The sequence below is a fragment of the Atractosteus spatula genome, chromosome 23, assembly GCF_055471065.1.
Source record: "Atractosteus spatula isolate fAtrSpa1 chromosome 23, fAtrSpa1.hap1, whole genome shotgun sequence".
Lineage (NCBI taxonomy): Eukaryota > Metazoa > Chordata > Actinopteri > Semionotiformes > Lepisosteidae > Atractosteus > Atractosteus spatula.
In genome coordinates, this window is record NC_142728.1 from 5,073,657 (window position 1) to 5,085,908 (window position 12,252).

The 12,252-nt window shown below is 35.8% G+C and overlaps 1 protein-coding gene across 1 annotated transcript in view; it reads right to left on the reverse strand.

The window, feature by feature from the left end:
• Window positions 1–12,252, reverse strand: part of LOC148816087 (astrotactin-2-like) — a 312,272-nt gene that overhangs the window by 92,547 nt on the left and 207,473 nt on the right. Inside the window, exon 6 of the mRNA XM_088904657.1 lies at window positions 1,098–1,182. Within this exon, the coding sequence (XP_088760783.1) occupies window positions 1,098–1,182 (85 nt within the window). The remainder of the gene's footprint in view (window positions 1–1,097; window positions 1,183–12,252) is intronic.

The following is a 12,252-nucleotide window of genomic DNA, read 5'->3' on the forward strand; positions in this document are numbered from 1 at the left end:
TCCAGATGGTTGCACCTTTATATGTTTTCATATCATATGACACATGATGGAATTTTGTATGCCATAAATGTGTCTTTTTTTCTTTCTTAACTGCCTAACCACCCCTAAACAGAAAGAAAAATGGATTTCTAATTACCTAAGAAATCTTTACAAACAAAATTTAAATTAATGTCCTCAGCTCTGACTTTAAAAAGCATTCTACTTTATGGAAAGAAAAGCATACTGTAGCACTGTGAGCAAACTAGAAACGTCCTCAAAGATTTTGATTTGAGGTGTCCGCAAGAAACATCATACCTGTATGATCAATTGTGCCATGACACTGACAGTAGTGTGGAGTATTGGATAGGACTCTGGACTTTTAACTGGAAGATTGAGGGTCCACTGCTACTGAGGTTTTGTGCAAGGTGCTTCATTATTTTGACATGAAATTGTACTGGATAAATACATGACTAATTAAATTTAAAAAATATATTTATTTTTTTTCTTCAGTATGTTTTCTTCTTTATATACATTTTCAGATGTCTTTTCATTCATAAGACAAAAAAATATGTACTCAGTAAACAAGTAAGTTTGCTGAATGATGCTTATTTATTTAAGAATATCATTCAAATGCAAAAGGACACCTGGGGAGCGGCGAAGCATTCCAGATGGTGTGTGTATTAGACCAGTTGAATATGTCTTATCTACTGTGAGCAAGGCCAGTGCCTTGTGGTGTACAGTATGTTATTAATAACCCAGTGTATGGCAGGAGGGGGTGAGGAATGTTCAAACAAACCTACACTGTGTGTTAGGCCTTTGGATGGGATAATCTGTATTCAGGTCTTCCAGAGTGAATTTTTTGTTCAAAAAGCATTATAGAACTACATCATCAAAAATAAATGGACAGTTTATGAAAACTCCATACAAGCTATAAAATAAGAATTTAAATACATAATCCACTGATGATCTTATAATTAATTAATCACAATTACACATTTTTCTAAAGCAATCCTTGGGAATTTTTTTTTATGATGCCAGTTCACTCTCACTTGGCACTTTATAAAAGAGACATGAGTGTCTCTTTTTAACAGAAAGGTCATAAGGCCTCAAGTGCTTACCCTTCGTTTCGACCCCAATCGCTCCGAACACAGAGGTGTTTGTGCACTGGGTCAGGGGAGTATCCTTCATGACAGCTGCACTCACCTGAAAACGGAGCAGTGACAAAAATATTCATTAATCTAAAACCCAAAATAAATCGAAAGTGTCTTCTCAGACTGCCTTTCTCATCCATCATAAGGGAGTTCTGCCCAGTAATCATCTCAGAAGCTGCTCACTTTGGCAGCTATTATCTCTCCCCAGACCTCTCCCTTGGTCCTCAGGGCTAATAAACCTCAGCATATTTCCTACCAGACTCCCATTTGTCATCTTTGGCTCTGCATGTGGTGGTAACAGCAACAGCAAACATGAAATTTATAATAGGATTGAGGTGAGGAAATTCCATACATATCATTTTGGTTTCTGGTATGAAACTGATTTGCAGGAAGCTACCCTCCAACAATTCTCCACTAAAAAATCTGAAATCCACTCCTGGACTTAGTCTGTGGAGGTGTCAGGCATGGTGTGAGACTGCATATTAGCAATACTGAACAAAATTAACCATTGCCAATGTTCTTCCACAATGTGTTTCAGAAAATGTCTTTATTTCATCATCCTGTCTTCCAGGGAGTCATCAGTTTTTCTTTTCTCCAGCTATGATCATGTTTCTCACACGATCTTTCTAATCTTAATCTTGTAATTATAGCACAAAACTCTTCTTTTTTAGGCTACTCTATGCATATTCAATCCCATGCTTATTTGTGTTGTCTGTATTTGTGTCAGTTCTCCACATAAACATACTATACTGTAAAGGACATAAAAATTCAAAAGCTGTTGCATATTTCCAAATATTCTCTACTTAAGTAGTTGTTTTCACTGTGTATGCAGATAATAAAGAGAACCTTCACATATTGGAATTAAAACAATGTCAACACAAGAAGATCAGACAGGAACTATCCTCAAACAAATTTCAAGACAAGTTATAAAAATCAATTTTCTTTACAATCAACCACAAGATAAATACTGTGAGTTAGCCACAAGAAAAATATAATTTAATTATAATTATTATTGCATTCATATTCCTAATTGCATTCACCATGCACACCTTTCATCCTAAAGTGCTTTCCATATAGGAGGGACCCACTTCATCTACCACTAAAGCGCAATTGCCCACTTGGGTAACATACTCTACAACTGCTTTGATGGGACAGCAGCACCACTACAGATCAAGTGGAGAAGTGAAAAACTTTTTCACCAATTGAATTAAAGGGGAATTTTAGGTTTGGGAAGACTGAGCAACCTCACATTAGAATTAGACAAGACACCAGTTTTAAGAAACGTACACTTAGAAACAATGCGAAGGGATTCAATATCTAAGTGGAAAGGACCTCAGTTTAAGACATACCAAAGAATGACTTCATCAGTCCTCTACATGGCTAAGTGTCTAAAAACTGGGAGGAACTCTATGTTTATAATATGGAGCTTAGTAGCCACCATTACACTAAATCACCGTATAACATAAGTTAAGCTCTGCTGCCTCATCCCATCTTTCAGCTCCCTCACATATGAGGGAGGAGAGAGGTACACTGTATTTGTATATAGGTAATAGTACATTTCAAATTTACTCCATAGGGGTGAAATAACATTTCTCCGATGAACTGCCTGGACAAACTTTTGTCATTGTTTAGAATCTCAATTATTGCAAATAAAACATACCATCAGAAGATATATTTATATTTAAAAAGACATTTAAAATAAATACTTCTGGAAAGAAAGAAGACAGTACAATTAGGTAAAAGAAGGAAAAATATATGTAGTGAGTCTTGGGAAATTACAAAAATGCATGGGTGGCCTTTTTCTGCAAATGACAGTAACAGTCCACAGTATTTCACAGAGCATTAATGGAATATTCACTTTGCTTAATGCACAGTAATATATATATATAAAGTTCTGGGATTTGTTCTTGAAACCTGTAAAGCTGATTTATGATCTGTCAGAAGATATGAGCTGTACAATTCATAAAACCAAACAGCTCACTTGCTTACTGGTTGCAAAGGCTACTTCTGTGCCTCTTGAAATGAAGAGATTATTATGTAGATGAATATCCTTGAGCAATGCTTCCTTATATCACAGCACTTTCTCTCTACAGTAGATGGCAAAGTTTAGTTTCATTAAAATAGATTAAAAAAAAAAACTTGTGGAGTACTATCTGAAGTTGCAGCAAAACATCAGTTACAATGAGCCACAGGAATTTATAACAATGCTGCAAAACAAATTAACTGCAGATTAAGTCAGAAGTCTCTGACATTAAGTTATACTGAGGTATATCACCAGTGCCTTTACAACAAGTACCACAAACTAGGGTTGAAAACTAATGGTTTCATAACCTGTATTCTATACTTCTGTGAGGCAATAGAAACAAAGTACAGTGAACCATATTTAGCCTAAAAATTGTAATCCAGAATTAATGCAACTGCTACATCACCAGCAAATCCAACAATATTTAATATCTTACTTTAGATATTTTTACTCTAATAGCCTTGCATGTGTCCTTTCTTCACTTTAGTTTTGTTTAATTTGAAATAAATGTGAATAATTTACTATTAAGTTACTACCACTTCCACCAACAGCCTTTCAAAAGTATATCACCATATTCTAAAACTGTCATCATATAAACATGAAAAATCTAGCGAACATGTCCATATACTGTAGCTATAGTACGTGCAGTTTCACATACAAATTCTTAAATAGTTGCAAGGAACTACTATTTGTATTTGATTGCTTTTGCATTAAGATAACAGTTATGTCTATAACATGTTAGATCAGGAAAAATTAGTACACTTTACACAATATAGTATATATACATAACTGTTAATTTTAAATTAAAATCTCACCTATTTGGAAATTGAGTTTTTTTTCCCCACTCAAAGTCAAATAAATATATAGTACACAAAAAGCTGTTGTTAGGGTAACTAGTGGTCTGTTAATGACTCTTAGATTTGTTTTGTAATCCAAATGGTCCCTACTTGATCAAATTTAAGCCTTCGACACTGATCATCGTACAATCTTCTTAAATTAGAAATAATAGTTAGTATTACTGGAACTTCTTTGTCATGATGGAAACCTTATTTAAGTGACAGAAAACACTTTGTTCAAATTGGTTGCTGTTTCTCCTCAACAAAGTTGGTCACATTGGATGTTCTTCAATGTTCTGTTCTTGCTCCAGTACTTTTTAGCATATATGTTACAACTGGGTCACAGTCTTTGCATGTATCACCAATCATTTATATGCTGATGACACTTACATGTATTTTTGGTCAAAACATGACACTAATTAAACACTATCCACCTGTGTAAATGCGGGTTACACTGCTTAGATTATGTTAAAAACAATACAACAAAAACTTTAAATCTGATTTCTGTCAAGACTGAAGCTACAGGTATGTGTATTGACTCTTATTACCTCTAGAAATGTGCTTAGATTAGTTATTAAAGTTTCTGGAAAAACTGGACCCTAGACTCTTAATACTGCTGTTCACCTTTAAGAGCTTAACAGTTTAGCTCCTGACTTTCAATGAACTTCAGCAGTAACTCCCTTTACACCCACACATAATTTGCACTCTTCAGGTTCTGCCTTCTTTTAATATCCCATAATGGGCTGTGAACACGGGTAGTCTGTGCTTTCTGTTCTGTTGCTCTGACACTGTGGAATGATCTCCTAGCAATATCATGTCTTGCAAGTCAGTCTGCACATTAAACTCTTAAGTCTTAAAACTCTTTTTTATACTCTAGCCTTTAATTCTATCAAATTGACTGTATTAATTTATGCGTACCTGTCTCTTTCATTACACAGGTTTTTGTCTTGTGCTGATGTACAATGATAGGTACTATATAAAGGTTATTACTAATTACAAAAATCTAAAGTTATTATTATTTTAAATATTCCATATGAAAAAGTATGTTAGTACTGTGAAATTGCATTAGTTTATTCTCAATCGATGTGGACAAAAAATCATGTTTGTTGATATAATCTGAGATTATTTTATAGCTCTAACTAGGTTAGAAAGGAGAAAAAAGAATTTGCTGACAACTGAAGGAAAACTCCTGTAGTATAACAGACCATAAGCAGACAAAAAAGCTTGAGAAAGAGGAGACCATTCAGTCTATCAACCAGTTCTCATTTTTAATGGTTAATTGATCACTAATCCCTTACAGGGTCAGGGTGTACAAAAGGGTTTCTCAACACAATGATAGTGTTAATACTATTATTTTTAAATAAGCATACCTGACAGCAGAAACATTTTGTGTTATTATGACCTAAAAATGCCAAGTCAGCATATAAAGTAATAGGCAGGGATACCCCATCTCCTGCTATACTGCATAGTGAATGGAGTATTAGTCAGGCTGAGTCTATTGTTATTGATCATCTTTTTCAGCTCTTACAATCTGGCAGGTGTTATAACTCGATTAAAAGGAACAATACATTTCATTATCCAGGAAACTTTCATGTCACTTAGCAAACAAGCAGCCATACTACAGCTCCATATGTACATATCAACCGTTGAATGAATGTGACATGATTTTGAAGAATATTTAGTTCATCACAAACCGTCAAACTGGACAAATTTAAGTTCTTCTGATTGACAGTAATACAGAAAAAAACAAAAGCATATAAAAGAAGGATCTTGCTGAAGCAGCATTTTTGTGACAATGAATTAAGCATAAGGACAGACATTTTTGTTTTTCTTCATTCTGTTTACAGGGTTGAATTATTTGTTGAATAATTCAAAGGTGATGCTCCAGGTGTCCTGTGCAAAGTGCCTGGGGCTAGCTTTAGGGTTAGTTCTGCTCATCCATCCAATCATGAGGCATATGGTAACATACATCCTTTCTTGGCCAAGGAAACACTCACTGTTTCTGTCTAATCAACGCTGCACTCATATCTCATACAGATGCAGCCATTCAAAATGCGTGCGTTATTTTGCGGCATACCCCGGTGGGCGTGTCGCGGCATCACGCAGTGTCACGCAGTGTGACGTGGTTAATCGCGCGTCATTTGACGCTCTGCCGGAAACTATCCGGCGTCACCTTGTAAAACCGCCAGGGGGAGCTTAACCTCTCATGTACAGCATTTGAGCCTTTAATTTTGAACAGTGTATTACAGCATGTTAATCTTCAGTCATTAAAATGTTGGTATATTTTATGAAAGCAAGATTGCTCAGTTGGACAAAAGTACACAACCTACCTTTATCAGAAATATTTATGCATCAAAGCCTTTACCGAAGATATTACTAATAGTATTAATAATGGATGACTTTGGACAAGCTGTATACTCAAAGTATAATTTCTTTAGCACATTTGTACAAGCACTTGGAATCTGTCCAAGCCATACTTTGTCAGGCATTTTGTTTTACTTCAACGGGCATAAAAACTTCCTTGCTTTTAACAGGGCGTTTCATAATTTCTAACTACGAAAATGATTTAAAATGCGACACCTATCATTCAACTAGAGCTTAAAATATCACAAGGAAAAATACACACCGGTATTCCATTTCTCCCTAAACATTGTAAGCTTCGAAGTCTTTAACTAACGTGATACCGGAGTCAACAAGCATACTTTTAGAATTTGATTAAAAGGGAATATAATATGGAATCGCGTATCTCAAGAATTTAATAACGGTATGATTATATCCGTGTACTGCGGCAGGGCTGTGTAGGGCTGTTTCGCCTGCCTGCTCATGCGAGCTGACTGTAGCCGACTGGTCTAGGTGCGTGCCTGCCAACGGGCAGGGTGTGTGCTCGAATCCAGCTGGTGCTGAACCTTCCAGTTTTATTTATTTATTTTTTAATCGCGTAACATATTACCGTATGCAAACTGTACTGTATACAGTATGTATATGTATATTTAATGTCTTAACTGTGCCCGTTTAATTGAATTTTAAAAAATTATTTAACACGGAACATTAAGCTGTTTACATCTTCCGCCTGAGAACAGTCACCCGTTGCTACCCAACGCAGAATGGTGATTGGCTGACACCATCTGACACCCCTCTGATTGGAGAAAAAAGACGTGCTAGTTTGCTATACATACTGTAACAGGAAGAGGATTTCTTTCTATTCAAAACGTGTATTTTAAAAGTTTAAGAAGTAAAAACCTTACAGCGTACACAGATTTCTAAACTGATCAGGATCGTTATCTTTGTCTTATGCATAATAATATTCACCGCTCTGTGCAGCAAATTAATAATAAACTTTATTTTATATAGCGTTTTAAACGAATAAGTAATTAGATTGCTCATAAACCTAATCACTTGCTTTTTCTTTTTATTTAGGCTCAGATTTCAACTATAGATCGTATTATTAATAACCATAATAACAACCAACCAACAAAAACAACCATATAAACATAATACCAACCAAAAACATAGATAACAACCACAATACAAAATCAAATATATCAAACCATTTTACTCTCGCAAAGTCCTCCAATTATCATAATCCCGCCCCTTATGCAAAACCAAACCTTCCTCCCATCCCAGTTTATCCTGTTTATCATAAACAAAATCCACCTCAATTTTCAACATAAAGCATTACACAAAATCAATACCTCAACACTCCATACTCAACAACGATAATTCACAAACAGCCAGAACATGTAACTACACATTCCCAAACAGACCTAATTTCCATAGCCCCGCCCCTTATGCAAAACCAACATCCCTCCCCTGTTCTCTCTCTCCCCTGGCGGTTGTAATTGTTTTTATTTTCAAATAAATTTTAGCAAAGTCATGCATTTTAAAAATCTTAAGATTTTTATATTTATGTCTTTATTTAGTGGTTTCATTAGTGACAAAGGCTAAACTTTCTTGGAAAAATGTCTTTTATGTAAACCATGTTTGCTATTTATTCATTCAGGGCTAAAATATGTTCATTGTATTCTAATGAAAGAAGGGTTCCTTTCGCCGTAGTCGGGAGCCTAGCCTTTAACTAGTAAGTACTGTACTTACTGGGTTTTTGAGGGGGGGGGGAGAAAAATCGTTTTCCCAGCCTAACAGTATTGTTTTTAACCTGTAAATTTGCTGGACAGAGAGGTGAACATTATTACACAGAAGACAAAGATAGCGATTTACGTTGCATTGTGTATCGTGCTGCTTTAATACAGTTTTAAATAATTGGAAGTCTAAACAGTATCAGCTTTATTTATGGGTTTTAAATAAAGGTGATTTAAACGCGATTTAAATCAATATAAATGTTTATATTGTAACGCATAGGTGACTATTCATTGTTATTAAAATGACTTAAATTCGATCATGTTGTGATATTTAGAAATATACATTTGTTTGGTGCGAGTGAAGTTTTATTTAATCTCTGAGCCATACTGATTCTTCTGGAAGCCAGTTTCCGCCAGGGAGTAAAAAAAAACACACTATGGTATTCTCTCCAATGCAGTGCAGTTAAAAACATACCTCTGATGCTGCTCCTAAATGAATATCGTTTATGACCATCAGAAGCTTTATGCTCCTTTTCTTTTTTCCAGTGGATTGAACAGGGAGAGGCATTTCATGATGTACTTTTCACTGATGAAACAACAGTGGCTCTGGAACAGTTTTCAACCATGTCGTTTTATAAAAAGGGGAGATATGTACACGTTACTGAAGCTAAACGTTTAGCCTTTGTCACTAATGTAAACACTAAATAAAGACGTATAGAAATCCCTACGTTACAGACTGTATATGGCTGGTATTGGTACTTTAAAGAAAAAATACACACCAGTATTCCACTTTCTCCCTAAACATTTTAAGCATCAGAGTCTTACATGTGGTTATTTATTGCATAATTTAATTTTGAAAGCCACTGAGACATCAGGTACTACTGTTGTATGGTACAAGTGTGGTACTTTTAGGGGTACCACGGTACAGAACACTAGTTATTTAAATATGATTGATAGATAAATAGGCCCACTTTATTCATCCTGAAGAAGATAGAAGACATCCTGATGTCTTAACACAGATACTACAGTGCTTAAGTACTACTCACGTATATGTTTCTAGGTTTATATTATGCATTTCATACGGTCAAATTACTTTTGAGCAACTAATAAGAAGCGCGAAACGGTATGCGTTTTAGTTTCGTTTCGTGCTGGGACCCGTGGATTGATTAGAGATATCAAGTACATACAAGTCATTTTTTAAATGTTGTAGTTCGTCTTGAAAAAATGTTACGAGTACATCATCTATCAACAATTACACAGGTTCTGTTTCCATATTGCGGATTTTGGTTACGTAATATTATGTTCTAGATTTCACGTTGTGAATATATGATTTGGGCAAACAGAGCCGCAAAGAAGTACATTATGGGTGGTTGTTTTTTTTTTGCAGTTTTATCTAGAACAAGCGATGCTTAAACCTTTGTCTGATTCTTGTGAAACTATCCACACGACAGTTACAGTACCTAGGAGTTGACTTCAGTGATGTCACTGATGGGATGTTTCTAAAAATCCATCCTCTGTAAAACGTCTTCTCTAGTTGTCCTGCATATGTATTCGCTAATGAAGCTGTGTGTTCTGAGCCTGGATCTCTACATTTGTGTATGAACCAGCTTAGAGGGCTAAAGACAGCTTGTGTTTAAATTGAGTGTAAGGCAATTTATGCTTCTAAAGTCATGGTCAGCATTTTTGTACTGTGCTGTAAACTTGTTCTGTGCCAAGTCACATTATTTTATAGCGTTTTTATAGCGTTATCAAATCCGGTGGCGCGGTGTTAGTTTCCTGACTCCCATGTCACATGGTCTGTGATTGAAACCTGTAATACCGGTTTAATTCGTCACAGCCAGCACTCCGGTTGTAAAGTAGAAGCAGGCGAGATTTCCAGCGAAAAACACCTCCCCCTTCTTCGGGTGTGAGGGTCTTCTGCTCAGAATGAAACGCTAAAATGTAATGTAAGCTCTGAATGGGTTCAATTGTGATTTGGGCTTGATTAAGGTCGCTGCCTTTCATCTAAAACCCTACTTGAATCCTTCTAAACTAAAAATCAGTGTTAGTGAGTTCTAAATAAAGAGGTATCCAGGTAACAGTGAAACGGGCGGACAGTCTGGGGAGATCGCCCGTTTTCCATGTAAATAGTTCCCTGGTTCCGCACCCCTTGGTGTTTCTCTCGCTCTCTCTCGGGTCACCTGATCATTAGCTCGAAAGATTTGAGTGCTTTGTGTATATTCTAATGGTAGTGGGGGCAGGGTGTGTGGGAACAGGTTTGGTTGAAATTGCATTGGAGATCTATGTTCTTCACACCTGAAACATTTTCTCTGAAAGCATTTTCTTCGCTGTTTAACCGATCTTGTTACAGCATGTTACAGTTTACTATTATTAACCATATTAATTTTAAGTGCTTAATGTAAAATCTTGTAAAAATATATTTTCATTGTTCAAATATACATTAAGTCTGACTATCATATAATAAGTTAAATACAAAACTAAAGAAAAAATAGGGTTAAATATAATTCAAAATATTTTGCTAACAATGTTAACTGTTTATGAATAATAAAATGTATTAGCTAAGGAGTAGGATGGCACAGTTGTTAGTATGTTTTTTGTTTTGTTTCTTTTTCATAAATACAACAGTAGTACCTGATGTCTCAGTGGCTTTCAAAATTAAATTATGCATGCAAACCTGTGAACTAGAAAGATAACTAAGATATTCATCCATTTATAATGGTGGCAAAGTGGTTAGCATTGCTATCTTGCAGCACTGGGGTCCTAGGTTCAATTCCTGCCATCCTGTGTGTGTGGGGTTTACATGTTCTCTCTGGGTTACATGGTTTTTCTCCATATGTGTGATATGACTCCCTCTCGCACTCCAAAACATACTGGTAAGTTAATTAGTTTATGGGAAACCTGGCCCTGGTCTGTGTGTGTTTGTGTCTGTCTGTCCTGTGATGGACTGGCACTATGTCCAGGGTGTATTCTGCCTTGTGTCCGTTGCTTACTGGGATAGGCTCCAAATCCTCTGTACTGGATAAAGAGATTAGAAATGGAAGTAAAGGCACTGTGTGGATGGAACTATACACAGTGTTAGAAACCCACTATGAAATGGCAGCATCTCACTGAGAATAAAATATTTTATACTGCTGGCTTAAGGAAACAGCCTTTCCACCTCTCTTGCACATCAGTATCCATACCTAGTTATTTAAACAAATTGCCTCTAATTATAAACATCTTAATATGCTGGCTCTGTGGATCCGCATCAGCTATGTTTGCCCATTCCTTCAATTCATGTGCATCCAACACACAGTTCAATGCCAGCAACTACACATAATCTAAAATACAATCCTTATTTCAGTATCTATGTAAACATATAGTCTGTTAACTTCATCATCTTCATCAAAAGTATGCCTAACCCCATTAGGAAGTGTTCTTGTTATAAGTGTATTCCTCAGCTTTCCCCAAACTATCTTCTTCTTGCCAACATCTCTAGTCTTTTATCCTGCAATAACTCAGCCAACACTTAAATCTCCAAAAGCTGCTTGTGTTAATTTCTTTAAATCACAAATATCATGTGTAAATACTGGCCATGTAATACTCTGCATTGTGGAATAATAGTTTATTTTAAAGGGAACTAGAGAAACTAAGAACTAGAGAAATCAAGAAAGGCTTTTTTTCTAGAATTAATAAATGCACATCCTGTTCACTGGGGAAATTAAATCCACACTGAGCAATCTTCAATATGTTCGGAATATGACAGCAAGAATCCTATCAGGGATGCATTACACCTGTTTTCAAGTCCTTGCACTGGTTACCTATCAGATTTCGAGTCAACTTCAAAATCCTTATCCTCCTTATATACTGTCCTACAACTGGTATTATTGATCTCCGAATTATTGTACTTGACATGACTTCATTCAGCCTTTCCTGAACGTCTATGACAGGCAGAGAGAGTGCTGTTTCTGGTGCGATCTTTTACAGCTGACATTTCACTGTTTTAAACGAACAAGAAATTAGATTGCTCATAAATCACCTATTCTATATAAACACAGCGTAATTGCCCTCCGAAAATCTTCTTTTTCTTGTTCGTTTTAGAGACCTTGATCGAAACTGATTTTAGATGTCAGAAAGGATTTATTTTCTCTGTATTTCCTACATTGCTTTGTCGAGATTTTAACTTTATATCTAACTTTATATCTAGG